Source organism: Erinaceus europaeus, chromosome 22, assembly GCF_950295315.1.
Source record: "Erinaceus europaeus chromosome 22, mEriEur2.1, whole genome shotgun sequence".
In the NCBI taxonomy this organism is placed as follows: domain Eukaryota; kingdom Metazoa; phylum Chordata; class Mammalia; order Eulipotyphla; family Erinaceidae; genus Erinaceus; species Erinaceus europaeus.
The window spans coordinates 3,719,263-3,745,313 of NC_080183.1; the positions used below are offsets into that span (position 1 = coordinate 3,719,263).

Consider the following 26,051-nt stretch of genomic DNA (forward strand, 5'->3'; position numbering starts at 1 on the left):
GTCCCTCGTTCCTAGCAGGGCATGGTGCTTTGCATGGATGGATGGATGGATGGATGGGTGAATGGATGTGTAGATGGCTGGGTGGGTGAAATGGGTGGATGGACAAATGAATGAATGAGTAGATGGACAGGTGGGTGGATAGACGGACACCTTCAGAGCCCCATGGATGCACCAGTCATCCCTAAGTGGAGTTGACACAGGAAGGGGGCACTCTAGGCTGGCATCTGGACTTTCAGAGCCCTGAGCCTCGGCCGTGGATACAGGGCACCTTCTCTTGCTTCCATTGTTTCAGTCTGGCAGACGGTGCAGCCCAGATCAGCCACCTGCGGCGCTGAGCTCTTCAGTAGGAATGCAGAATTCCAGGCCAAGGACCTTGTCACCCACCTCATGCATTCTGCAAAGAAAAAAAAAAAGAATTCCGAAATTACAGCTGCAGTTTGGGAGGAATTTTTTCCTTTTTTAGCAAATGAATCCTTTTTCCTTTTTGAGTGGCTTCCGGACGGAAGCCACACCGAGCTATTTTTACCTCAAGTCTGTAAAGCAGTGCCCAGCTCACCCAGCCCAGCGGCCCCTGTGTGCTCACCAGGTCATCTGGGGCAGCCGGTTCAAATCTCATTCCCAGCTAAGCATCATGGCTTGTGACAGGAGCGCACATGGGCAGGCAGGCATCGTCATCTCTGTTTGGGGAGGAAGTTAGGAACAACCTGAAAATTCTTAGAGGCCAGAAAGGTATCAAGGCCTTTGGCAGGGAATGCCATGGGGATAGGGGTGCCGGTGTCCTCTGACTTTCTTTAGCTTTAGCTACAATTTGTTTGGTTGGTTTTTCTAAGAAAACCCACTTCAGCTTCCCAGAGGTGCCCATGTTCCTTGGATCCTGGCACCCTCTCTATCTTGGTGCAACTGCTTTGGCAAAGCTTGGCTACTGGGCAGGGGGCCCTCTGGTGCCCTCCCTCGCTCACTGCCACCTGCCCCTGACTACCTCCAGACCTCCTGGTTCCGGGCTTCAGAATCCATCTCCAGAGTCCATGCTGGGAGGATTGCCAGGACCCAGGAAACATGGGCACCTCCTCCAAGGGCAGGAGACATTCTCCCCTGAGCCTGTGATCCCTGTCTGTGAGCAGCAGTGATGCCTCTAGCAGCAGCTTGAAATACAACGCAATACACAGATTAGAAGATACACCACATTAACATCCCGTTGCCAGTAACAGCTCTGAGAAGACAGATGAACAGCAGAGGGACCAAGAGGGACTGGGGTCTGAGCCACTGAGGATCCTCCCCTGAGGGGGCTGGATTTAGTAGCTGAAGGCAGCTATGGACACCGCTGTCCCTTGGAGGAGGGGTACCAGATGTAACCCTTGCCATCGTCCCAAAGCTGCGGGTCCTGGCCCCAGCTAGGGATTTATTTCTTGGTTGGTTGGTTGGTTGGTTGATTACAAAGGAGTGATCGGCTTGCGGTGACCCCAAAAGCCCTTCTGATCCGGGTTCTCCCCCAAGGACCAAGGAGGAGGGGCGCATGGTGGGCAGGGCAGGGGGCTCCGCCAGCACGCTGAGTTAGCCCTGCGGGCCAGCGGTACTCCGCGTGGGCAAACTGGGCGACCCCGCTCCACGTGCCAGCCCTGCGCCCCGCCCCAGCCATGACCCCGCCCCCTAGGCCGCGCCTTCCCTCTAAGCCCCGCCCCTCGTGCCCACCTTTCCCTCGCAGCCTCGTCCCGGCGACCGCCACGCCCCACGAGGCTCCGCCCCCAGGACTTCGCCTATCACAGGACAGCTCTCCGCGCCTGCCCCGCCCCCGAGGCCCCGCCCCCGAAGCTGCCCCGCCTATCAGAGGCCGCCCTTCCTCAGAAGCCCCGCCCCTGCCCCGCTCCCTCCCTCCCCGCGCGGGGCCGAGCCGCCCTGGCCCGCGTCCGGCCCCTCGTCGCCGCGCCCCCTCGTCGCCGCGCCCCCGCGCCCGCTCCCGCTCCCGCTCCCGCGCCGCCCGGGCACGCGCCCGCCAAGATGGCAGGGGCCGGGGCCCGGCTGTCAGGCGCCGCGGTCGCCGCGCTGCCCCGCGGTTAGGCCCCGCCGCCCGCAAGATGCGCGCCCGCCGCCCGCAGCCCAGACGCCGCACGCGGAGCCGCGCCCCGGCCCCGCCGCCCCGCTGACCCCGATCGCCGCCGCCGCCGCGACCATGAGGTGAGACGCGCCGCCCGCCGCCCCGCTCCGGGCACCTGGGGCCCTGCCTCGCAGCCTGGGGAGCCCCGCAGCCCCTCCCCACGTGGGGTCCCTGCCTCGCAGCCTGGGGAGCCCCGCAGCCCCTCCCCACGTGGGGTCCCTGCCTCGCAGCCTGGGGAGCCCCGCAGCCCCTCCCCACGTGGGGTCCCTGCCTCGCAGCCTGGGGAGCCCCGCAGCCCCTCCCCACGTGGGGTCCCTGCCTCGCAGCCTGGGGAGCCCCGCAGCCCCTCCCCACGTGGGGTCCCTGCCTCGCAGCCTGGGGAGCCCCGCAGCCCCTCCCCACGTGGGGTCCCTGCCTCGCAGGCTGGGGAGCCCCGCAGCCCCTCCCCACGTGGGGTCCTTGCCTCGCAGCCTGGGGAGCCCCGCAGCCCCTCCCCACTCCGGGCACCTGGGGTCCTGCCAGCCATGCCCCTCTCCCTGCACGGCTGCCCTCCTCCACCCCCGCAGCCCCCTTGCCCTCCCGCACGACCCCCATGTACCCCCGGGCAGGGTATCCCCAGCCTGGTGTTGGCGCCCCGAAGCCTCGCTCCCGTGCTGTCACTGGGCACTTCAGGGCTGTCCCAGAGGGTGGTCGGGGTCCCCCCTCGCCCTCCATTTAGAGGTGCAGCTGTCCCGTGGTGACGGCGGGTCCTTTGTCCCCACAGCCTGGCTCGAGCACTTTGGAGTTGTTTGTAGCTTCTGCCTGATTTTCTTTTCTTAAACTTCTTAAACATATTTATTTATTCCCTTTCATTGCCCTTTTTTTATTGTCGTTGTTATTGATGTATGTCATTGTTGGATAGGACAGAGAGAAATGGAGAGAGGAGGGGAAGACAGAGAGGGGGAGAGAAAGACAGACACCTGCAGACCTGCCTCACCGCCTGTGAAGCGACTCCCCTGCAGGTGGGGAGCCGGGGGCTCGAACCGGGATCCTTATGCCGGTCCTTGCGCTTTGCGCCACCTGCGCTCAACCCGCTGCACTCCCGCTCGCTCTGGCTGATTTTCTTATCTCCGTCCTGGTCCGTTCAGTTCTGTTGGGTTTAGAGGAGGCAGAGAGAGGGACTTCCAGGTCAAAGATATGCACGTATGTCCGGGATCGGAATTGACCGAGTTACGAAGTGTTTGTTTTCCTGCCCAAAACCTATCAGAGTTTTTGTGCCGCAGGTGCACGGCGACACTTGTCATTGTCAGTCTCAACATTTTAGCCAGCTTAGCCGAAGTGGGCAGTGGTGTCGCACTGTGGTTTCCTGCCGACTGCTGAGGTTGAAAATCATCTCGCGTTTGTTTGGAATCCCCCTTAGATGAAGCGTCTGTTGGCGTGGTGGGCGTGCTCTGTCTTTTACTTTCTACTTTGCAGCAGTTCCAACATGAGCGCCAGAGTTTCCTGCAGTCTCCGGGAATCTTACTGGTACCTCTGGTGCTAAGCTCTACAATCCACTGGGCCTTTTTGCCGGGCTAGCCTGAGGGTGTTTCTTCCCGGGCACTTGCTCTCTGGGTTGGAGAGAACTCGGAGGGAGCCAGCCTAGGCTGCTGCTCACTCAGCGACGCGGACAGGAGCCAGGAACCTCGTGGCTGAGCCCGGGGAACGCAGTGCAATTCTGCCTTTACTGATCAGAAAAGAACTGCCTTTATACCTTCCGAAGCGGAAGTGGCGGGTCGGGAGAGGAAATGGGTAGGAGACGGGGTGGAGAGCAGAAAAAGAGCGGGAAGGTAGCAGGCTTCCATCTAACCAGTGGGGGTTAAACCAATGCCCTGCAGGCAGGGCGGGTCTCAGACAAAACAGTGATCACGTAAAGAGACCACAGCGTCAAGCAATGGAGCAGGGGGAGCTGGCTTAATGCCCACACCCTTTAGCAGAAAGGCTGTCCTGTCCCCACTGCTCCGCTCCTGCTGACATCTACTCAAGGTCCTTGTCTCCTGACTAAGGAATACTAATGTAGGAAACAGTGCAAAACGCTGTGCCTTAAAACAAGGACTGAGACACCGAGAGTCATGAGCAAAGCAGAAGTTTTACTTATCTGTATATAGAAGGGTGTAAGCCAGCAAGCGCCCCAAAGGCAATCTGCAGAGCCTTTTTATACATCACTGGACGTGGGAACTGCTGTTTTCGCCGGGCTATGTTGTTTTCGCCGGGCTGGCTTCACGGGCGGGTAACAGACGACCAAGGACTCATGGTTGAGCTGTAGGCAGTATCTCTTTATTTATGCAGGAAGCAGCACAATCTAAGCCGAGCTAAGCTAAACTAAAGGTACCCTAAAACTCACAATGCTGTCTTTATATATACTTGCCAAGTAGGGTGGAAACAGGATGTGACATAGAGAGGGTGGAGAGAAAAGTGACTGGTGAAAATCAGAGTGTGACAAGGAGAGGATCAGGTTGTGACAAGGAGAGGGGGTGGAGCAGGTGAGAATTCTACCACTAAACCACCAATGCCCTGGAGGGAAGGTGGTGCTTGTTAACAGAGGCCATGTAAATAGAATGAAGTGGTTATGCAAATAGAATAGTGTTAAGAAGGGGGGATCTAAACCAAATGAAACAGAAGGGGTTTTTAAAAGCAGAATTAGAAGATACCAACAGGGAACAACCTGTCCTCTTCCCCCTGGGCGAGAGGGAATTGGCTCACCATCTAACCATAGTCAAGAAAAGGGGATGGGGCGGATATTAGGAGGCCTATAGCGGGAAAGGAAGTGCAAGGAAGGGGATTCTAGCCGGGACAATGTGGCTAGTCTGGGAGAGACAGATTGAGGAAGGGGCTTTGGGCCAGGAAGTCTGAGTTTACAGTGTGGCTCTAATGGGAATGGGAGATTTAGGAAGGGGCTGGGAAGTCTAAACTAATTTTGAAGAACAAGGGATGCTCGTAGTCGTGTAGACGTGGAAAGTCAGGGGTCTGTAGTCAGATTGCATTGGTAAACATCAGTGAAAAGGATACAACCAACTAGGCTGTTTCTCACACCCACTAGTCCATTAGTAGTCAGTAGTATTCTTTTTTTTTTTTTAAGATTTATTTATTTATTCACACAAGAGAGAGGATAAGAGAAAGAGAGACCAGAGCCCTGCTCAGCCCTGGCTGGTGGTGGTGCTGAGGCTTGAACCTGAGACCTCAGAGCCTCAGGCAGAAGAGTCTTTTGCTTTTTAGAACCGTTCTGCTGTCTCCCCGGCCCGTCCGTAGTATTTAGTGCAGAACTGCTGGTTCCAAGATTCCTACAGGTGCTTGTTTGTAAATGTGCTTTATCCATGTGTCCTGCATCCAAAGAGCTGTGCTGAGATAATTATTCACATACCATGAAGGCTACATTCAGGGGCCTGAGCAGTGGTTCACTCTGTTGAGCACACACATGACCATGCACAAAGATCCGGGTTCAAGGCCCGGCTCCCCACCTGCAGGGGCTGACACTTCACAAGCGGTGAGGCAGCCCTGCAGGTGTCTTTCTCTCTCCCTCTCTGACTCCTCTTCCCTGTCAATTCCTCTCTGTCCTATCAAGCACGAATAGAAAGGAAGGGAGGGAGGGAGGGGGAAATGGCTGCCTCTGTAAGAGTCCTTCTCCTCCGTCACTCTGTCTGCGACTGGCATCTCACTGTGGCTTCCTTGTCATTTAACCTCCCTTCAGCGTCTTCTCTGCCTTTTTTTTTTTTTGCCTCCAGGGTTATTGCTGGGGCTCAGTGCCTACACCATGAATCCACTGTTCCTGGAGGCCTTTCCCCCCCCCCTTTTGTTGCCCTTGTTGGGGTTATTGTTGTTGTTGATGTCGTTGTTGTTGGATAGGACAGAGAGAAATGGAGAGAGGAGGGGAAGACAGAGAGGGGGAGAGAAAGACAGACACCTGCAGACCTGCTTCACCGCCTGTGAAGCGACTCCCCTGCAGGTGGGGAGCTGGGGGCTCGAACCGGGATCCTTGTGCTGGTCCTTGCACTCTGCGCCAGGTGTGCTCAACCCGCTGCACTAACCGCCCGACCCCCTTTTCTTTCTTTTTAAGCAGTCGTTTAAGTATTTGTTGACGTGCCGCTCAGTGTAGCATTCTTCAGGCTTAAGGCCTCAGTCAGCGCCTGTGTATAGCACACTGTGCTCACCGCTCGAGGCTCAGCAGGGTCACTGTGAGCTGGCCTGCTACTTCTTTGTACTTCATGACTTGTCTCAATATTGTCTTTCAGTCAGTGAGACCAGCTCCGTGGTGTGGCTTTGCTTTTCTTGCAGTGTCTTCTCACAAATTGTCCTTCTCCTATTAAACCAAGAATGGAGTTTTTTAAAAAAATTTTATCTTTATTTATTTATTGGGTAGAAACAGCCAGAAATCAAGAGGGAAGGGTGGGATAGAGAAAGAGAGAGAGAGACAGACACCTGCAGCACTGCTTCACCACCTGTGAAGCTTTCCTCCTGCAGGTGGGGACCGGGCGCTTGAACCTGGGTCCTTGCGCACTGTGTAACATGTGCGCTCAACCAGGTGCGCCACCAGGGGCTCGAACCCAGATCGTTGTGTTTAGTACTGTGTGTGTTTAACTGGGTGTGCCCTCACCCAGCCCTAAAGTTTACGTTTTTTCATGTGAGTAATTTTTTTTTTTTTCCCTCCAGGGTTATTGCTGGGCTCGGTGCCTGCACCATGAATCCACCGCTCCTGGAGGCTATTTTTTTTCCCCCTTTTGTTGCCCTTGTTGTAGCTTCGTTGTGGTTATTATTATTGCCCTTGTTGACGCAATTCGTTGTTGGATAGGACAGAGAGACATGGAGAGAGGAGGGGAAGACAGAGAGGGGGAGAGAAAGACAGACACCTGCAGACCTGCTTCACCGCCTGGGAAGCGACTCCCCTGCAGGTGGGGAGCCGGGGGCTCGAACCGGGATCCTTACGCCGGTCCCTGCGCTTTGCGCCACATGCGCTTAACCCGCTGCGCCACCGCCCGACCCCCTCATGTGAGTAAATCTTTTTCCTTGTGGTTTTTTATCATTTATTTTGAGGCAGAGGAGAGAGGAGGAGGCCTGGTAGCACCAGTCTGCCAGCCATGGTGCCCCGTGTGGTGCCAAGGCTTGAACCCGGGGCCCTCATGCACTGTCAGTAAGCCATGTGCTGGCCCCACCATCATTTCTGGTGTTTAGGGCAGTGCCCACCCAGAAGATTAGTTAAATGACAGGTTGTTTTGTGTTTGGCTGAAGAGAAATAGCTCACGTGGGAAGTGCTGCCACATTGGAGGACGCTGCAGTCCCTTGGTGTCTGTCTTTCTTTCTCTCTCCCCCTCCCTTTCTCTCCAACTGAATAAAAGAAAAAGAGAAAAGAAAAGAAAAAAAGAGATGACCCAGCTGCGACATCACTCATGTGCAAGACCATGGCTCTATAAAAAAAAAAAAAGAAGAAGAAAGAGTCTTCTACTTCCCGATTTAAATGGCTGTCACGTATATTCAGTGTAGAGAATTTGGAAGCTGGGGCCAGGAGGTGGCACACCTGGTTAAGCACACACACTGCAGTGCACAGGGACTTGGGTTCAAGCCCCTGGTCCCCGCCTGCAGGGGGAAAGCTTCACGAGTGGTGAAACAGGACTGCAGGTATCTGTCTCCTCTCCCCCTCTCTTCTCAATTTCTCTCTGTCTCTATCCAATAATAAGTAAGTAAAAATTTTTAGAAAGAGAGAACTTGGAAGCTTATGAAGGTGGACAAGAAACTAACACCAGGGGGCTGGGCAGTAGTGCAGCGGGTTAAGCGCAGCAAGGACCCACGTAAGGATCCCATTTCGAGCTCCCAGCTCCCCACCTGCAGGGGAGTCGCTTCGCTTCGTGAGCAGTGAAGCAGGTCTGCAGGTGTCTATCTTTCTTCCCCTCTCTCTGTCTTCCTTTCTTCTCTCGACTTCTCCCTGTCCTATCTGGCAATGTCAGTCATAATAACAACAACAAGGGCAACAAAAATGAGAAAAAGTGGCCTCCAGGAGCAGTGAATTCGTGGTGCAGGCACCGAGCCCCAGCGATAACCCTGGAGGCAAAAAAAAAAAAAAAAAGATACAAACATCAGCCTTATCAGCCTTGATCGTAAACATTCAGAGTAAAGCACCTTGTCAGTGTCCAGCTCTGTCCTGAGTTAGCACAGCTCTGTATGCACTGCATCTGCACAGTGAGGGGACCCCTAGCTCGCTTAGGGGGTGTGGGTGGGGTCTCATGATTGCATGCTGATAGGTGCCACTGTGTGAGAGGATTCCTTGAGGTCAGCCAGCCCACTGGGAGTATCCCTGGCTCCCGCAGGAGGAAACCTTCTAAAGACTAGCTGTGCATATTATCAGTTCTAAACAAAGAAGCGGGAAATAAAGCCTGAAACCTGGTCTTTTCTGGGAGGTGCACCCCATCCCCAAAAAGCAGGGAGAGGGGAGTCAGGCGGTAGCGCAGCAGGTTAAGCGCACCTGGCGCAAAGCACAAGGACCGGCGTAAGGATCCCGGTTCGAGCCCCCGGCTCCCCACCTGCAGGGGAGTCGCTTCACAGGCGGTGAAGCAGGTCTGCAGGTGTCTGTCTTTCTCTCCCCCTCTCTGTCTTCCCCTCCTCTCTCCATGTCTCTCTGTCCTATCCAACAACGATGACATCAATAACAACAATAATAACTACAACAATAAAAAAATATTAAAAAAAAAAAAAAAGCAGGGAGAGGAGCAGGCAGAAAGGCATCCATGTGTTTCCACACGCTCGCCAGTGGAGGGAGCAGTCGCCCTGCGTCCTCTGCGAGCTGGGTTGGAAGTCAGGCGGTGGGAGCTGGTTAGCTCCTTTGTGCCCCCTGGGTTCTGAACAGCCTGGGTTTGAGAGGCGGACAGACGGGGGGCTGCACCTAGCCTTGCCAAGCCCCTTTCCTCTCCTGCCGGCGGGGACGTGGCACAGGCTTGCTGGTGGCACAGGCCAGTGAAGGTGTGCTGAGGCCCCGTGTGCCCGGTCAAGGCTGGTCACCCACCCCGGCCCAGTGTGTCATTTCTGTGGGAGATAAGCTTCAGCTTCTGGAAAGATTCGGAGACGTTCACTCTCTACAGAGACACAAAGTAGACCCAGTGAAACACAAACCGCACAGGAGGCGTGTTGTTCTGAGGAGAGAACCGGTACAGAGATGGCTCCCAAGGCCGGGAGGTCTAAGGTCATGCGAGGAGAGCATGGCCCTGCATGCTGGCACCGCCTGGAGCAGCCTGGAGGGCACTGCAGAAGCTCCAAGAGTGGCGGACGGTGCGGGGGGGGCTCTCCTCCGTCTGTCTGTCCTGTCCATTCCCCTCCCTCTCCCTGAGAAAATGGAGAATAAAAAAATGAATAGGGTAGTGGAATGGTGCATATGTGAGGTCCTGGAAAGAAAGAAAGGAAGGGAGGGAGGGAGGGAGGGAGGGAGGGAGGGAGGAAGGAAGGAAGGAAGGAAGGAAGGAAGGAAGGAAGGAAGGAAGGAAGGGAAAGAAAGAGTCAAGCGCAGGTGGTGCAAAGCGCAAGGACCGGCAGAAGGATCCTGGTTCAAGCCCCCGGCTCCCCACCTGCAGGGGAGTCGCTTCACAGGCGGTGAAGCAGGTCTGCAGGTGTCTGTCTTTCTCTCCCTCTCTCTGTCTTCCCCTCCTCTCTCCATGTCTCTCTGTCCTACCCAACAACGACAACAGTAATAACTACAACAAGGGCAACAAAAGGGAATAAATAAATAAATAAATATTAAAGGAGGGAGAGGTGGAGAGGGAAAGGGGATACACCGTTCTTGTGCTGAAAGGTGACTGGAGTTTGCAAGGCTCTGGGAAGCATAGTGCTGGCTGTGTGGGGCGGGCCTGTGTGTGGAGCGAACACCCTGGAGAGAGCCAGCTGCCTCCTGAGGCCTTGTTCTGGAAGCCTCTGGCCGTCTCCAGCTCCCTCCCTGTGGCTGATCCCCCCTGGACCCTTCTTTGAACCCCTTCAGTCTTCTCTGTCCCTCCCCTGTGCTGTCCTGGTCCCTTCCCTTCTCCCTCCCTCCCTTTCTCTCTCTCTCTGTCCTCTCTCTCCCTCAGAGGATCCTTGCATGAGGTAAACTATTCGCACACTGCCCAGAGTCTAAACCAGAGCTTTTCGCCTCCCCCTTGCCAACTACTTCGGCCTTAGGCCGCGATTTAGCTGCTGCTTCCTCAGCGGGTCCCTCCCTCACCCCTACCTGTGCTGAGGTACCTCCCTGTCACTTGCCTCTCTGGCATCTCACATTTCCCCCTCTGAAACTCCTTTTAAAAAATACGCCCATGTTCAGCGGGGAAGCAGTTACAGAAGCCAGACCTGCCACCTTCTGCACCCCATGATGACCCTGGGTCCATACTCCCAGAGGGATAAAGAACAGGAAAGCTATCGGGGAAGGGATGGGATACGGAGTTCTGGTGGTGGGAACTGTGTGGAGTTGTACCCCTCTTAGCCTATGGTTTAGTCAGTGTTTCCTTTTTATAAATAAAATTTTTTAAAAAACAAAATGCTTGATAAACATATATATATATACATCTATAGCTAATACACATGAACTTGCAAAAAAGAAAAGAAAAACCAGCAAGCCGCCTGTTTCTGAAACTTGTGAGAACTGGCGGTGATTTGGGGTGACGGGCGTGCTACACCTTGTGACCCACTATTAATCACAAATTTTAAAAGTGAAACAAACGCATGTATTGAGACTCAGGGAAATAGCTCAGTCTGCTAGAGCACAGGCCTTGCAGGCCGAAGGCCCCAGACGTCTCAGATTCAATCCCTAGCACCAGCTAATGTCAGAGCTGGGCATTGCTCTGGCCTCTCCCCACCCCATAATACATAAATACATAGATAAATAAATAGTACTTATTAATAATGGCGAGAAAGAGCATCACTGGCAGGGCAGGTGCCCGGGACCAAACCCAAGGCTTAATTAGCCCTGCCGGCTGTCCTCTGCCTGCTGTTCCCTCCCCAGCCGGCACTCCACTCCACGTCGGTAAGGAGCCCCGTGTTCCGGTGCTGCCTGTGCCACCCACCATTCACTCCCCCAGAGCGACCACTGACCCATTTGGATCCCTGCGGGACCACACACCCCAAGGCTGGCACTCTGGATGTGTCTTAAATATTGACGCTGTCACTAATACCACATGGATAATAAACCACGACACTCATGCCAGCGTGGCAGGGAGCCTCCCAGCACAGCACTCCAGCCAGCTATACCCAAATGGTTGGGGCTGGCACCCCAACGAGGCTGTCTCCTGGCATGCCCCGTGGTTGGGGCTGGCACCCCGGCGAGGCTGTCTCCTGGCATGCCCCGTGAATGAGGACGGAGCTGGGGCAGTGCCTCCCCGAACCTCCACACTGCTCCTGAGCCCTGCTGTGGAGGACAAGGGCTGGGGTTGGCTGCCCAAGGCTCCCTGAAGGGTGGAGTGCCCTCTGACTTTGTGGTCCGGAGCTACCCATAATGCACCAGCAGAAGGCTCCGGGGACCCCTCCAGAAGGCACCCAGTCTCCATCCCAAGGCTGGACGGGTCTTTTTAAAAATCTTTCTCCGGGGGGGGGGGGGCAGGCGGTAGCACAGCGGTCAAGTGCACATGGCATGAAGGGCAAGGGTCCTGGTTCGAACCCCCAGCTCCCCACCTGCAGGGGAGTCGCTTCACAGGCGGTGAAGCAGGTCTGCGGGTGTCTATCTTTCCCCTTCTCTGTCTTCCCCTCCTCTCTCCATTTCTCTCTGTCCTACCCAACAACAACAACAACAATAATAACTACAATAATAAAACAACAAGGGCAACAAAATGGGAGCAGTGGATTCGCAGTGCAGGCGCCAAGCCCCAGCAATAACCCTGGAGACAAAGAAAAAAATCTCTCTCTATCTCTGTTCAAAAGATTGGGGGGTGGCGAGTGGTGCTGCACCTGGTTAAGTGCCTGTAATACCAGGCACAAGGAAACTTAGGTTCACGCCTCCCGTCCCCACCATCAGGGGGAAGCTTCAGAGGCTGGGAAGAGGTGCTGTGAGCATCTCTGTCTCTCTCTATCCCCCTCTTAATTTCTCTCTGTCCTAACAAATAAAATTTAAATTAAATTAAATATAAAATTGATTTAGGAGCCAGGTGGTGATGCACCTGGTTGAATGCACATGTTATAACGCACAAGGATCCGGGTTCAAGCCCCTGATCCCCACCTACAGGGGGAAAGCTTCACAAGCTACCTCTCTGTCTTCCTTGTCCTTCTCAATGCCTCTCCATCTCTATCCAAAATATGAATTAATAAATAAAAATATTTTAAGTAATAAGAAATAAAAGTCGATTTAATTATGGGCTGTGGAGCAGGCCCGAGGACAGGACCAGGCTGGCGTATTCTGCACGGTGCTTCCAGTTCCTGTACTGTCCTCCGTCAAGTGACAACAGTGCTAGCTCAGTCAGTGTTTCCGGAGTCGTGCACAGCCCCCCATTTCTCTGGGAAGTGGCTCAGTGTATGAACATTGCCCTGTGTTCAATCCCCTACATCACATGAGCCAGTGTTTCTCTAGTTCTCTCTCCTCCACTTCCTCTCTCATAAATAAATAAATCTTTAAAGAAAATCAGTTTGAGGGAGTCGGGCTGTAGCGCTGCGGGTTAAGCGCACGTGGCATAAAGCTCAAGGACCGGCGTAAGGATCCCGATTCGAGCCCCCGGCTCCCCACCTGCAGGGGAGTCACTTCAAAGGCAGTCAGGCAGGTCTGCAGGTGTCTGTCTTTCTCTCCCCCTCTCTGTCTTCCCCTCCTCTCTCCATTTCTCTCTGTCCTGTCCAACAACAATAACAGCAATAATAACTACAACAACAATAAAAAACAAGGGCAACAAAAGGGAAAATAAATAAATATTTTTTTTAAAAAAGCAGTGGATTCCTGGTGTGGGCATCGAGCCCCAGAAATAACCCTGGAGGCAAAAAAAAATGTTTTAAAAAAAGATAAGATCAGTTTGAAGGCATAGGACAAAAAGCTACATGGCAAAAAGGAGAATCCAGGTTTAGAAGAGAAAGTCACAGATTTGGAGAAGGGTGGACAGATGAGCCTGACTTCTGGCACCTCCTGTCCTCCGACAGTTTTGTCTCTGAAAGTGTGAGCTGAGAGACCATCCACCCTGAGCAGAGTCACAGCAGAAGGAGGAGGCCTGGCAGTGTGAGGTCCAGCCCCTCCGCCACCACATCTACTGCACTGCCTTCTCGCTCGCACACCCTCTTTCCTTTTTTAAATTTTAATATTTTCACGTTAATTTTATTTATTATTGGGTAGAGACAGAAATTGAGAGGTGAGGAGGAGGTAGCAAGGAAGAGAGACAGAGAGAAACCTGCAGCCCTGCTTCACCACTCACAAAGCTTTCTCCCTCCACATGGGTGCAAGAGGCTTAAACCTTGACACTGTAATGTGAGCACTTAACCAGGTGCCTGTCCCCTGTCTCTCCTTAATAAATAAATCCTTTTTTGTTTTTTTTCCTCCAGGGTTATTGCTGGGGCTCAGTGCCTCACTACGAATCCACTGCTCCTGGAGGCCATTTTCCCCATTTTGTTGCCCTTGTTGTTATTATTAATGTTATTGTTGGCATTGCTGTAGGACAAAAAGAAATGGAGAGAGAGGAAGACTGGGAGAGAAAGATAGACACCTGCAGATCTGCTTCACTGCCTGTGAAGCGACTCCCCTGCAGGTGGGGAGCCGGGGGATTGAACCGGGATCCTTTCGTCGGTCCTTGTGCTTTGCGCCATGTGCGCTTAATCCACTGCGCGACCAACCGGCCCTCATAAATCCTTTTTTTTTTTTTTTTTATGACAAGGAAATTTTCAAGGGAAAGGAGCCCTATTAAGTGCATGTTGGAGGGATTGACTGCGCATTGTCTGGTTCAGCTCAGTGCCAGCACTCACAGTCCGTCTGCGCAGACCAATGAGAACCCACTCCAGCCTGTGGTTCGGGGGTTTGAGCCCGGACCTCTGGGGGCTCAGGCGTGCAAGCCCTGTGCTCTGACAGGCTGAGCTCTCCCAAATATAATTTTTTTGAGTTTAGGTTTCTTTGTTATAAACACGTGACTGCTCTTTATCTATTTTCATGGGTCTCACTGTTAAACTTTTAATATATATATAGAGGGGGGGGGGGACTAGGAGCATGGATCAACCTTCCAATGTCCATGTCCAGTGGAGAAGCAGTTACAGAAGCCAAACCTTCCACCTTGTACACCCCATAATGATCCTGGGTCCATACTCCCGGAGGGGTAAAGAACAGGAAAGCTTCCAATGGAGGGGACGGAATATGGAACTCTGGTGGTGGGAACTGTGTGGAGTTGTATCCCTCTTATCCTACGGTCTTGTCGATCATTATTAAATGAATAAGAAATATAGAAAGAGATAGATATAATTCCAGTGCCATACAGGCTGGCAGGGCTCAGAAAGTCTGCAGATACAGCCCGGGAGGTGGCACAGTAGACAGAGCCTTGGCCTCCCAAGCATGAGATCCCGAGTTCAGTTCCCAGCATCGCATGTCGGAAGAGTTGCTCTGGCTTTCTTTCTCATCAACAAAGAAATAAATCTTCAAAAAATAGATAAACAAAAAGAAGATCGCAGACATGAATGAGAGTCAGGCCTTAGTTCAGGGCATCTAACCAAAGAGGGAACTGGGGCCAGCTGAGTCAGGAGCCGGAGCAGGTAGGACATTTGTTTGCTTGATGTGTATTTTGGGTTTTGCGTTTGCGGCAGCTGAAGGAGATGTAGCCTTTTGACTCGGCTGGGGGGGGATGGTGTTCTCTTCTCTTCTGGTTAGACGTTCTCACAAGACTTTCAGAGACTTAAAGACGGTGGCTTTCAGAAAGGCTCGCCTACACATCCTGCCTTCTCCCCGAGTGCCCTGGTTTCTCTCTGACGGGGCGTGGCTGAGGGCTTGCCTTGCCCTGAGTCCCCTGCGATCGCTCAAGCAAAGGAAGGTGTTGGACCTGGCACAGGAGTGAGGCCCTTCCCAGGACGCGGCGGCACCACGGCCAGGAGCCCACGAGTCTCCCTGCTGAGAGCTGTAGGACTCAGGTATCCCGGCTCGGCTCCCTCATGCCAGCCGAGAGCCCTCGGGGGCCTGAGGTGGAGAAACACTTGGCTTCCCAGGAAGAGGAAGACGTGCTTTCCCACACGTGCAGCTTTGCCCCAGGGAGACACACGGGCAGTTCCAGTTCAGGGCATCAGAAAGTACCCTCACCGCTGGCAGGAGCTGAGCAGGCAGGCGGCTTTCAGAATGCCAAGAGTCCCTGCTTTGTCAGGTGGTGGAGCAGGGCTGCAGGTGTCTCGCTGTCTCTCACCCTCTATCAAAAAAAAAAAAAAGGAGGGAGGCACTGAACCCCAGCAGTAATCCTGGTGACAAAAAATAAAAAAGAATTCAACTAATGCTAGACGCCCCGAGACCCACATGTGGAAGAATGAAGTTGAGCCCTTACCTCACACCACATGTAAAAGTCAACACAAAGGGAATTTTGAACTGAAAGAGCTAAGAATTTAAGTTTTAAACTTTTATTTATTTTGTGAAAGAAAGAGGTCGGGAGTTGGGCAGTAGCCGCAGCAGGTTAAGCACACGTGCGAGGCGTAAGGATCCCAGTTCGAGCCCCCCGGCTCCCCACCTGCAGGGGAGTGACTTCACAGGCAGCAGGTCTGCAGGTGTCTGTCTTTCTCTCCCCCTCTCTGTCTTCCCCTCCTCTCTCCATTTCTCACTGTCCTATCCAACAACAATGACATCAATTAGAACAACAATAATAACGACAACAAAGATAAAACAACAAGGGCAGCAAAAGGGAATCAATAAATCCAACGACAATAATGATAACAACAACAGGGAGTCGGGAGGCAGTGCCGCAGGTTAAGTGCACATGGTGTGAAACACAAGGACCGGCGTAAGGATCCCAGTTCGAGCCCCCAGCTCCCCCCTCTGTCTTTCCCTCCTCTCTCCATTTCTTTCTGTACTATCCGACAATGACATCAATAACTACAGCAACAATGATAAACATCAAGGGCAATAAAAGGGAAAATTAATTAAAATTAAAATAATAACAACAACAATAAACAAGAGCAACAAAAGAGGAAAAAAGAAAAATTTTTAAATAAAAAATAAATAAATTCCTCAGGGACCAGGTGATACTCACACAAGAGATCAAGTGAGATCTTAGGTTCAAGCCCTGGCACCCATGGGAGCCACCCAGCCCTATCCAGGGAGCCTCTCAGGTGCCCACCCCGGCACTCCCATGTGACACCGGGGCCTCGCAGCCAAGCACGGGCTCTGCCTACCAGGTGAACTCTCTCTCGGCTGCCCACGTCCCCCTGTGGTAAGTCCCACGGGACTCGGCAGCTCAGTGCCCTGGTGGTCTCGGGGTGTGCGTGTAGGTGGCTGCAGCCTCCTCTGAGCTGGGTCACAGTCGGCAGGTGCCCACGGCTCTCTGCTCCTCGGACTCTCACCTGCTCCTGGAAACTGGCCGTGTCTGTGCGACTCACTTGGAAACTAGGGAGCCAGGGGGAGCCAGCGGCTAGGAAGCAGGGTCACTGTATACCGTTTATTTTATTGATATAATGTCAGTTTCCAGAAGGAGAAGATGGCAGGGGTGTAGTTCTGTGCTTGCGTACACGCAGCTCGCAGTACCCGCCAGAGCCTCCCCACTGGGGAGCACGTACACAGGGGCTACACTGGTGATCGGGGACAGAACCGCTCATCCTGTGGAGAGAACACAGGACCTCTCCCCCCCACCCCGAGTGACGGCCCATCCCCCGCCAGGGCTCTGCTGCTGTTCACCCAGGGAGGGGACTAGAGATGTAGCCCTCACACACGCTCCCAGGGGAGGCTGTCAGCTGGCGGGTGACCCTACTCCGGAGAGCCACTGGTGCAAAGGGCGAGCACACTAAGAAGAGTGGAGAGACCAAGGCCGCCACCACCCTGTGACTGGGATTAAATGACAGAGGGACCTCCGTCACCTCCACATCAATGGGGCCTCTGCAGCTCTCAGTGCCGTTGTTTTCACGTGATGCAGCGATGTCCCAGAAGCCTCCAGGGCCTGTGATCCCCCTGCTCCTCCATATATGGGGGGGCAGACCATTCCAGCTGTAGGCGTGTCTGACAGTCCCAGGATGGCCTCAGCCACTCTTTGAGAAGGTCCTGATCAGTACCTCGTGACGTACAGCCTGGGTGCCAGAGGTTTTGGTAAGAAGGAATACGAGGCAGGGGTAGGTAGCATAATGCTTATATGAGGGACTCCCAAGCCTGAAACTCTGAAGTCCCAGGTTCAATCCCCCGCACCACCATAAGCCAGGAATACAAACCCTGCTACACAGGTCACGCAAGGGGGACACTGGGAGACCAAGGAGCGGTGCTGTTCCGGATGAGGAGAAGTACCCCGTATCTCTGCTTCCGCAGGAGACCAGAGATAGAGAGGCCTGAGTGTCAGAGAGAAACGGGACAAAGAGACGCTGCCTCTCTGAGGGACGAGAATACACCTACCCAGCCAGGCCTCCAGACCACAGCCCTCGGACACCAGCCCTGTTTCCCGTCCCTCACCTGCCCCTCCCCTCCCCACAGCTGTCTCCCATCAGGACATGCCAAAGAAGGAAGATTCTTTTTCTCTTTAATAATAATTTATTTATTTATTTATTTTTATTTACATTTTTTTGTAATTTTATTTATTTATCTTCCCTTTTGTTGCCCTTGTTGTCTTTTTTGTTGTTGTTGTTGTAGTTGATGTCGTCGTTGTTGGATAGGACAGAGAGAAATGGAGAGAGGAGGGGAAGACAGAGAGGGGGAGAGAAAGACAGACACCTGCAGATCTGCTTCACCGCCTGTGAAGCGACTCCCCTGCAGGTGGGGAGCCAGGGGCTCGAACCGGGATCCTCATGCCGGTCCCTGCGCTTAGTGCCACCTGCGCTTAACCGCTGCGCCACCACCCAGCTCCCTTTAATATTTATTTATTCCCTTTTGTTGCTCTTGTTGTTTTATTGTTGTTATTGTTGTCATCACTGTTGGATAGGACAGAGAGACATGGAGAGAGGAGGGGAAGACAGAGAGGGGGAGAGAAAGACAGACACCTGCAGATCTGCTTCACCGCCTGTGAAGCGACTCCCCTGCAGGTGGGGAGCCAGGGGCTCGAACCGGGATCCTCATGCCGGTCCCTGCGCTTAGTGCCACCTGCGCTTAACCGCTGCGCCACCACCCAGCTCCCTTTAATATTTATTTATTCCCTTTTGTTGCTCTTGTTGTTTTATTGTTGTTATTGTTGTCATCACTGTTGGATAGGACAGAGAGAAATGGAGAGAGGAGGGGAAGACAGAGTGGGGGAGAGAAAGACAGACACCTTGCAGACCTGCTTCGCCGCCTGTGAAGCGACTCCCCTGCAGGTGGGGCTCGAACCGGGATCCTTACGCCAGGTCCTTGTGCTTGCACCACCTGCGCTTAACCCGCTGACCACCGCCCAACTCCGGGAAGATTCTTTTTCACCTTGCAAGTTGGGAAGGGGCTGCGTGGAACCCTACCCTGAACCGCTGCAGTGCCTTCAGCCCTCCGCAGCCTGAGTTTGTAAATACATGTCTGACCCTCTCTTTTTTTACTTTCCCTCCTTCAAGATAAAAAAAATCTCTTCATCGCCGATGCTGGGAGGCGATCCCCAGCACTCGTGCTTCGCCACCCCTGAGCCTTGCGCACGGTTCAGCCCCCAGCACCACGTGCGGCCCCAGAGGCAGCACCAAGGCAGCTCCGCGGATGGTGGAGCAGTGCTGTCGAGTCTCTCCCTGGCTCTCGCTCCCCCTTTCCACTCCCTCTCGCTACAGAACTGAGTAAACAGCCGGGTGCCTGCGCTGTCACACATGCACAGCGCCCTTGCCCCTGTCTCTGGTACCGCTCGAAACAAACTAGCATTCTGGGGGATTCGTGTCCCCTCGCAATCCTGTGCGTCCACACTTGACACTGATGTTGGGCGGGGGGCACAGCGTCTGTCCCTGCTCTGCCCGTAGGCGCGAGAAGCCCCCGCAGTGTCCATCCACTTGGTCTCTCTCCAGCGTGGTCTGAGATCTGCACCCCCACTTCACATGCTTCAGTCCTAACCCCCAAGGTGTGGCATCAGGTGGTGGAGCATTTGGGGCCCTGTCAGGTGGGATTAGCGCCCTCATGAAGTGACCCCACATGAAACCCCCACCACCACCACCCTGCAAGAAGGCCTGTGACCCACTGTGGTGACCTGAGCATCTGGATGGTGAGAAATCAGTGTTTGCTCACGAGCTGGTCAGCCCACCGGTGTTCTCAGCTGGGACTCCAGTGGGCCAAGGCCTTCTCCCCCGAAGACGCCACCCACTGGACCAGTCTGCTGAAGTCCGCTTCTTAAGGCACTAACCACACCGAAGGGCCTTGGAATCTGACGCTCCTTCTGTTCTGGGAACGATCAGTTAACTGACTGGCTTGTCTCTTCATTCACACAGACTCCCTCGCCTCTGTGGAGAACACCGATATGAGCAGACCCTCTCTGATTCATTGCACGTCTCCTTTGGCCGTGCTGCCGCCGCACCCTGCTCAGGGCCTGCACTCTAACTTCTTAATGCCGGTTTGTTGGAACCAGAGGGGTGGCGGGGAGCCGTGTGAAGTCACGCGTGGAGTTAATTATGGCGACTGCCTCAGAATAGCCAGCACCCGGGGGAGGGGGCGGCTCTGAATCAGCACCCATGAATCAGACGCTCCTCTCCTCGCCCAAAGTGTGATCATTTGCACAGGGTTCAGAGGAGTCCTGAGAAGCTCAGGCCCTCCTGAGTCTTGGCATGAATTGGCACCGGCGTCTGTTGGTACTCAGATGGGAGGAGGTGTCTTTCTCAGAGTAAGAGACTGCAGGAGTGGGGGGCCTGTGGAGCCCTGGCACGTGGCAGCACGGGGAATGGCACCGGGGGGATGGCACCAGGGGGCTCCCTGTAAGATGGAGGACGGTCTGATGTCTAGCCTCTCACTCACAGTTATGAATAGAGAAACTGGTGCGGGGAGATAGGTCAGAGGCGGTGATGGCATGAGTGAGGCCATGCCCACGTCGTCCAGGAGACGAGGCCACTGGAGCAGCCCCGACGGCCAGGCAGGAGGAAGGTGTCTGCCAGGGGTGGGATGGGGGAGTCAATCTCAGAGGAACGGCTGCTTGTGCCCTGCAAGAACATCTCTGTCGAGCTAAAGGGCCGCGTGCCTTTGTGAAGTCGGATCAGCTGGTCAGACGTCACCCTTACACGGGGTTCAGCCCAGGAGAGGCTAGGTGGTTCCTGGGAGCAGAAGGGGCAGCCCCGTGAATGGCGGTTTCATTGCTTCATGGGACACTGGGCTGTCCTGTCTGTCTGTTGCTGGTCTGCCAGACTTCAGCAAGGCTCTGCAAAAATAAAATAAAAGTAATAATAAATTAGTGATAATAATGGTTCTGCCCAAGACTCTCCTACCAGAGGCTCTGAGGTCCCAGGTTCAATCCCAAGTACCACCATCAGCCAGAACTCAGCAGGGCTCTAGGAAAATATTATTATAGTATAATAATAATAATAATAATAATAATAATGGTTCTGAAAAAGGACTCTCATTCCTGAGGCTCTTAGGTTCCAAATTGAATCCATAGCACCACCATCAGCCAGAACTCAGCAGAGCTCTGAGGGGGGAAAAAAAATCAATGTTTCTGCAAAAAGACTCCTACCAGAGGCTCTGAGGTCTGTGGTTCAATCCCCAGCACCACCATCAGCTTGAGCTGGAGTCCTCTGTGAAAATGAAAAATAAAATGAAAACAATGGCAGCTTTCTGTGCCTCCCGGCCTCCACCCGGTTCCTGACTCGGTGCGCTCCTCTGTGGCGTCTGGACCTGCCGCTCTGGGACTCCCTCACTCAGAAGCTGGAGTGTCTTTGACACGTGCGAGTCTGTATTTGTTTGAGCTCCGCTTTTAGCTCTTTGGAAAAGCACACTTGGACAGAAACGAGTGCATCTTGAGGTGGAAAGCGTCGGGTGGAGGAACCTGGGGGCTGCTTTTCCTGGAGCTTCTGAGTTCCTCCGTTCGGAGTGTTTCTTTGAGTCCTCTCGGCTGCTTGGCTGAGCAGTTGCTTTCAGGAATAAACTGCTCCTGAGGTCTGGGGGACTCCTTCCGATGCCTGCCCTGGCCCAACGGAGACGGGTTGGGCGTGAGTGGGGCGCCCTCCTGAATCACCAGCTCTGATGGCTGCTCCCTGTCCCCTGGGTCTCTCATGGGCTGTCTGCAAGGAGGCAGGAGAGGACCCATTACCCACAGTGCACATGGCTAACGGACTCGGCAAGCTGCCGTGACTGGCCCAAGGACAGTGGCCAGACACACATTCCACATCCCCGGACAGTGCCGCAGCTGTCAGAGCCCGGCTCCACGGCGCTGCAGTGCCGTGGGTTCACTGAGTCTCATTCGGCCTCAAGCTGTGGCAGGGCCTGGCATGGGGTGTCTTCCTTCGCCTCCCTCCCCGCAGCTCATCCCCTCCTCCCCCGATAGCCTTCCCATCCCCTAATTGTGGGAATTGTGGGAGTCTACTGGCAATGAGCTTTTATTTTTTAAAGATATTTATTTATTCCCTTTTGTTGCCCTTGTTGTTTTATTGTTGTAGTTATTATTGTTGTGGTTATTGATGTCATCGTTGTTGGATAGGACAGAGAGAAATGGAGAGAGGAGGGGAAGACAGAGAGGGGAGAGAGAAAGACAGACACCTGCAGACCTGCTTCACCGCCTGTGAAGCGACTCCCCTGCAGGTGGGGAGCCAGAGGCTCAAACCGGGATCCTTCGGCTGGTCCTTGCGCTTTGCACCACCTGCGCTTAACCCACTGCGCTACCGCCCGACTCCCTCAATTCTTTATCACTGTATACGCAGTGGCTGTTTACTGCATGAGGGGGGAGAGGGGGATTCTCTGCATAATAGATTTCCTCCTCTCTCCTCTGACTCTGACTCTCCCTCCTTCTCTCTGAAATAGAGGGTGAAGAAGTGGGCCCAGGGAGGCCTGTGGTGCCTGTGGTGGCCTGACTTTACCCCTGGTGCCACCCTGTGACGCTGAGCAGGTCACTTCACAGTTCAGGGAAATGGGGGGATGCTCGGGGACGGTCTCAGGTGCACCTGGCACAGCAGTGTGGTGGCGGCCCCCCACCGCTGGCAGCCCTGCTGTCGCTCAGGACTTGGATTTGACCCTGGGTGACGTGCTCTCCCGGAGGAGACGTCGAGCCTCTGATAGGGTGAATTTCTCTAACATTCGTTTTCTCTGTTACTCTTCCTTGTTTTTCTCCCTGCGGAGCTGGGCCTTGTGCACACGAGATTTCTGCTCTCTGAGCCTCTTTCTCAGAGAGAGAGAGAGAGAGAGAACTTTGAGAGAGCGAGAGACACCACAGCACCAGAGCTCTCTCTGTTGCCATGACACTGCCGTGCGGTGCCAGGGCTCACACCCAGTCAGGCTCCTGGAGGCCGGGAGGTTTGAGCTCAGGCTCCCGTGGCCGGGCCGGCCGGGGAATGATCCAGGCTGCGGCTCGGGTCAGGGAAAGGAGGCCCAGCTGGGGGCCTGGCTTGTGAAGAGGTTTCCTAGAAAGAGCCAGAGACTGAAACTGGATGTGCCCGGGGCTGCAGGCAGGGGGTCCTCAAAGTCAGATGCAGAAAGACCCCTGTGGTGAGTTCCAGAAGGGGAAGGAGGAAGCCGCAGGGTCAGAGCAGGGGTCGGAAGTAGGAACTGTCTCAGAGGGGGCTTTCGGTTAGGGCAAGAGAGTCCTGACCACAGTGCCTGCGCCGCCTCTCTCCTGACAGCAGGTCCAGAAGAGCCCCTACGCTCTGAGGCCCTGTCCTCTAGGCCTGGGGTGCACTCGCCAGCCAACATTCCTCTCTTCTGGCTTTCCATCTCCGTCCCTGTCTCCTAACTGGGGCTCTGAGGGGACACTAGCCCTTCAGAGAGAAAGTGCGGGAAGGCCGCCCCTCATAGATGTGACTTCTGTGGCCTGGAAGCAGTTGAGACATCTGTGCTCAGATAAGGTGCGGTAGGGGGACAGTGAGATGCCAGTGCCTGGGGTCTGAGGGGGGCTGATTCTGCGCCCCACCGTCACACTGAATGGTCCCAGCAGGGAAGCCCTGTGGGAGGAGGGTGGGGGTCCAGTGGAGTGCTGGTCTCCACTGCTGCCAGCCCCAACCCCCAGCCTGCAGCATTCCAGCGAGAGTGGGGGGGGTCCAGGCAGTGCCTGGTCTCCCCAGCACCCCGGGAGCCCAGGTGCGAGCTGAGCCTCTGCAGGAGCCCGGCGCCCATCCGGAGCCCGGGCCTCTGCATTCATCAGCCTCGCCGGTGGGTCACATGGTTCTGGAGCTGCCTCCTCCCCTGGTGGCTGCTCGGCTGCAGCTGGCGGGGCTGGAGGCTGCAGGCCCCAGTCTGCAGAGGGCCTTTTCGGAATATTGGGCGGGTGGGGGGGCCGACCCCGCCTCTTTCTCCCGCACCGTGCCCGGGCGATCGGGCTCAATGGTGGGCCCTGCACCCGGACGGACGGCGAGCAGCGCACCCCAGGGCCCCTCCGTCCGCCTAGGACATGTTTGCATGTGAGGAATTCAGGTAGGCTCCACCGCGCGCCGGCCGGCTTTGTGTGCAGTGACAGCTGGGGGCTGCCGCGGGAAGGGTCCAAGGGGCCCCACCCGGTGGGCGCGGGTGCAGGGACGGTGGGCTGCGGCTCTGCGGGCAGAGCGGAGCCGGGGCGGCCCCTTTTGTTTCGTCTGCCTCTTTGTCACACTGCCGAGCTTCTGCAGCGGGACCGGTGCCGGGGGCGGGCCACGCACTGGCCGCACCTCATCGCTGGGCTCTCGGCTCGCTCGGGGAGGCGCCCCAGTCCTGGGGGGTGGGGGCTGGCAGCGGGCTGTTACCCAGGCCTTCTCCGCTGGCTGCCGTGTCACCGCCCTCAGCTCGAGTCTTTGTGACTCCCGCCGCACCCCCCACCCCTGCCCCCATGCCTGTCTCCGGGCACGCGGGTGGGGGAGGCAGGATGAAGGGCACCTCAGCCCTGCACCCCACGCCCTGTGCCCCCCACCCCGCCCCCAGTCTGTGGGCTCTGCACTGCTTATAGCTTCTTGCTCAACTGAGCCTTGGGCTGGGGGAAGCCCATTCTACACCCCCCCCCCCCCGCCCTGTCGGCTGATCACCGTGACAAGCGGAGACACGGGAGCGGATAAGGGAGTTACCCCGTTTCTGAGAGATGTCCCCTGCCCTCTTGCTCAACCTGGGGCTCTACGAGAGAGGGAGTGTCTGTAGTTCTCTGAAGTGAAGAGGGATGTGTCAGTGAGCTCTGGTGGCGGCCAGGACATGTGTGCTGGCTCCACCAGAGGACACGCTTCTCCATGACAGGTTACAACAAAACCATCCTTAGGAATGAGCCCGGGGGTCCCGGGTTCTAATCCCAGCCTCGGAGTGAGCCTTTCTGGCCCTTGTGGCATGTGTCTCCTTGTTGACATTTATTCCACGTGGAGAAGCCCTCACCGGCGTCCTGAGAGAGAGAGAGACAGAGAGAGAGAGAGAGAGAGCGCTCCACACAGCCTCTCCTGCATGTCATAACCAGGCGACGGGATACCTCTCAGCAAACTTGTCCCCTAAGAGCCCAGAGCTGGACTGGGGACAGCACAGTGGTCATGCGAAAGACTTTCACACCTTCACACCTGAGGCTACGAGGTCCTGGGTTCTTCTTCTTCTAATATTTTTTTAATCTTTATTAATAAGAAAGACCCAGAGCATCACTCTGGCATATGTGCTCCCGGGACCTGAGCTCAGGATGTCACACATGCAAGTCCTGTGCTCTACCTCTGAGCGCCCTCCAAGGCCAGGCAAGCGCCTTAGAGCGAGGCGAGGTGACACATCACTTTGCCACCATAGATTCTGTATCCGTGAGTCCACGGGAAGCGAGGACTCTGGGATGTGTGGGTACAGGCCACACCCCGCAACCCCGAGGCCACAGGGCCGCGGCGGTAGTGACTAGACAGACAGCTCCTTGTCCACTTCCGAGACCCTGTACTTCTAATTCCCCTTCGTAGATGTGTTTGCTGACTCTCGTGGAGAGAGACCAGAGCCCTGCTCAGCACTCGCTGGAGGTGGTGGCAGGGATTGAACTGTGACCTCAGGCCTGCAGGTGCCCCTCCCTGCCCAGACCCCAGCCAGGACAGCGAGCCACCTTCACAGCAGCCTCTCCACACTGGCCGAGCTCTGGCCCTGACACACAGGGGCCCTGTGGCTTGGACCCCCGACCCCGCAGGTCTTTGCCCAGACCTTGCCCTGACCCCTGCCTGCTCCCAGATGGCTCCCCCACACCGAGCCAGTTAACTAACTCCCTGTTTTCTTGGCCCTGTCTCCCCTCCGCAGCATGTCAGCTCTGTTTTTGTTCACTTCTGGCTGTGCCCCAAGTAGATATTTAATAAACGGCTTTTGACACAAATGAAGGCTCAGAGACATTGGGACTTGGCCTGACGCCACCCAGCAGATAAAGGGGTTGGATGGAGGCAGCTTCATTCCTAGAGACACCCAGCCTGGGGAGGCACCTTTCCTCCCCGACCAGCACGCCCCTCTGTCCCCTCGCACTGCCTGACACACCTCCTGGCCTGTGTGAAGAGTGGGGAGCAGGAGGGAAACAGCCCCCCCCAGAACAGACTGGCCCGTCCTCCTGGCTCTCACAGCTCTGGCTGGCCCCTGCAGCGCTCCCTCCAGGATGACAGCTTACTGTGTCCTCCACCTCCAGGAACAGGGAGGTGGCTTCATCACCTGCTATCACCGCCCTCCGTTAATGTCACATCAGCTCTGGGATTAGCAAATAGCTGGTCATTAAATCCTTGTGATAGTGACGTGCAGGTGTGGCAAGCCTCTGGACTCAGCGGGCCACACCCCCTCGCTGAGGGCTGGTGGTGGCTCTGTCTTTGCTCCCCTGTGTGCGACGGCCATCCAGGTCTTCGCTGGGGGCACGCCTGACTGGAGGCAATGGCCACA

The 26,051-nt window shown here is 55.3% G+C and overlaps 1 protein-coding gene across 3 annotated transcripts in view; it reads left to right on the top strand.

Moving 5' to 3' along the window:
• Positions 1-1,927: 1,927 nt before the first annotated feature.
• Positions 1,928-26,051, top strand: part of EVL (Enah/Vasp-like) — a 67,608-nt gene continuing 43,484 nt past the window's right edge. Inside the window, exon 1 of one of the 3 annotated variants that reach the window (XM_060181058.1) lies at positions 1,928-2,172. In XM_060181058.1, coding sequence (XP_060037041.1) covers positions 2,168-2,172 — 5 coding nt within the window. In that variant the 5' untranslated portion in view covers positions 1,928-2,167. Of the gene's footprint in view, positions 2,173-23,494; positions 23,646-26,051 lie in introns of those variants that run through there. The other 2 variants (XM_060181059.1, XM_007518332.3) reach the window with 2 other exon arrangements.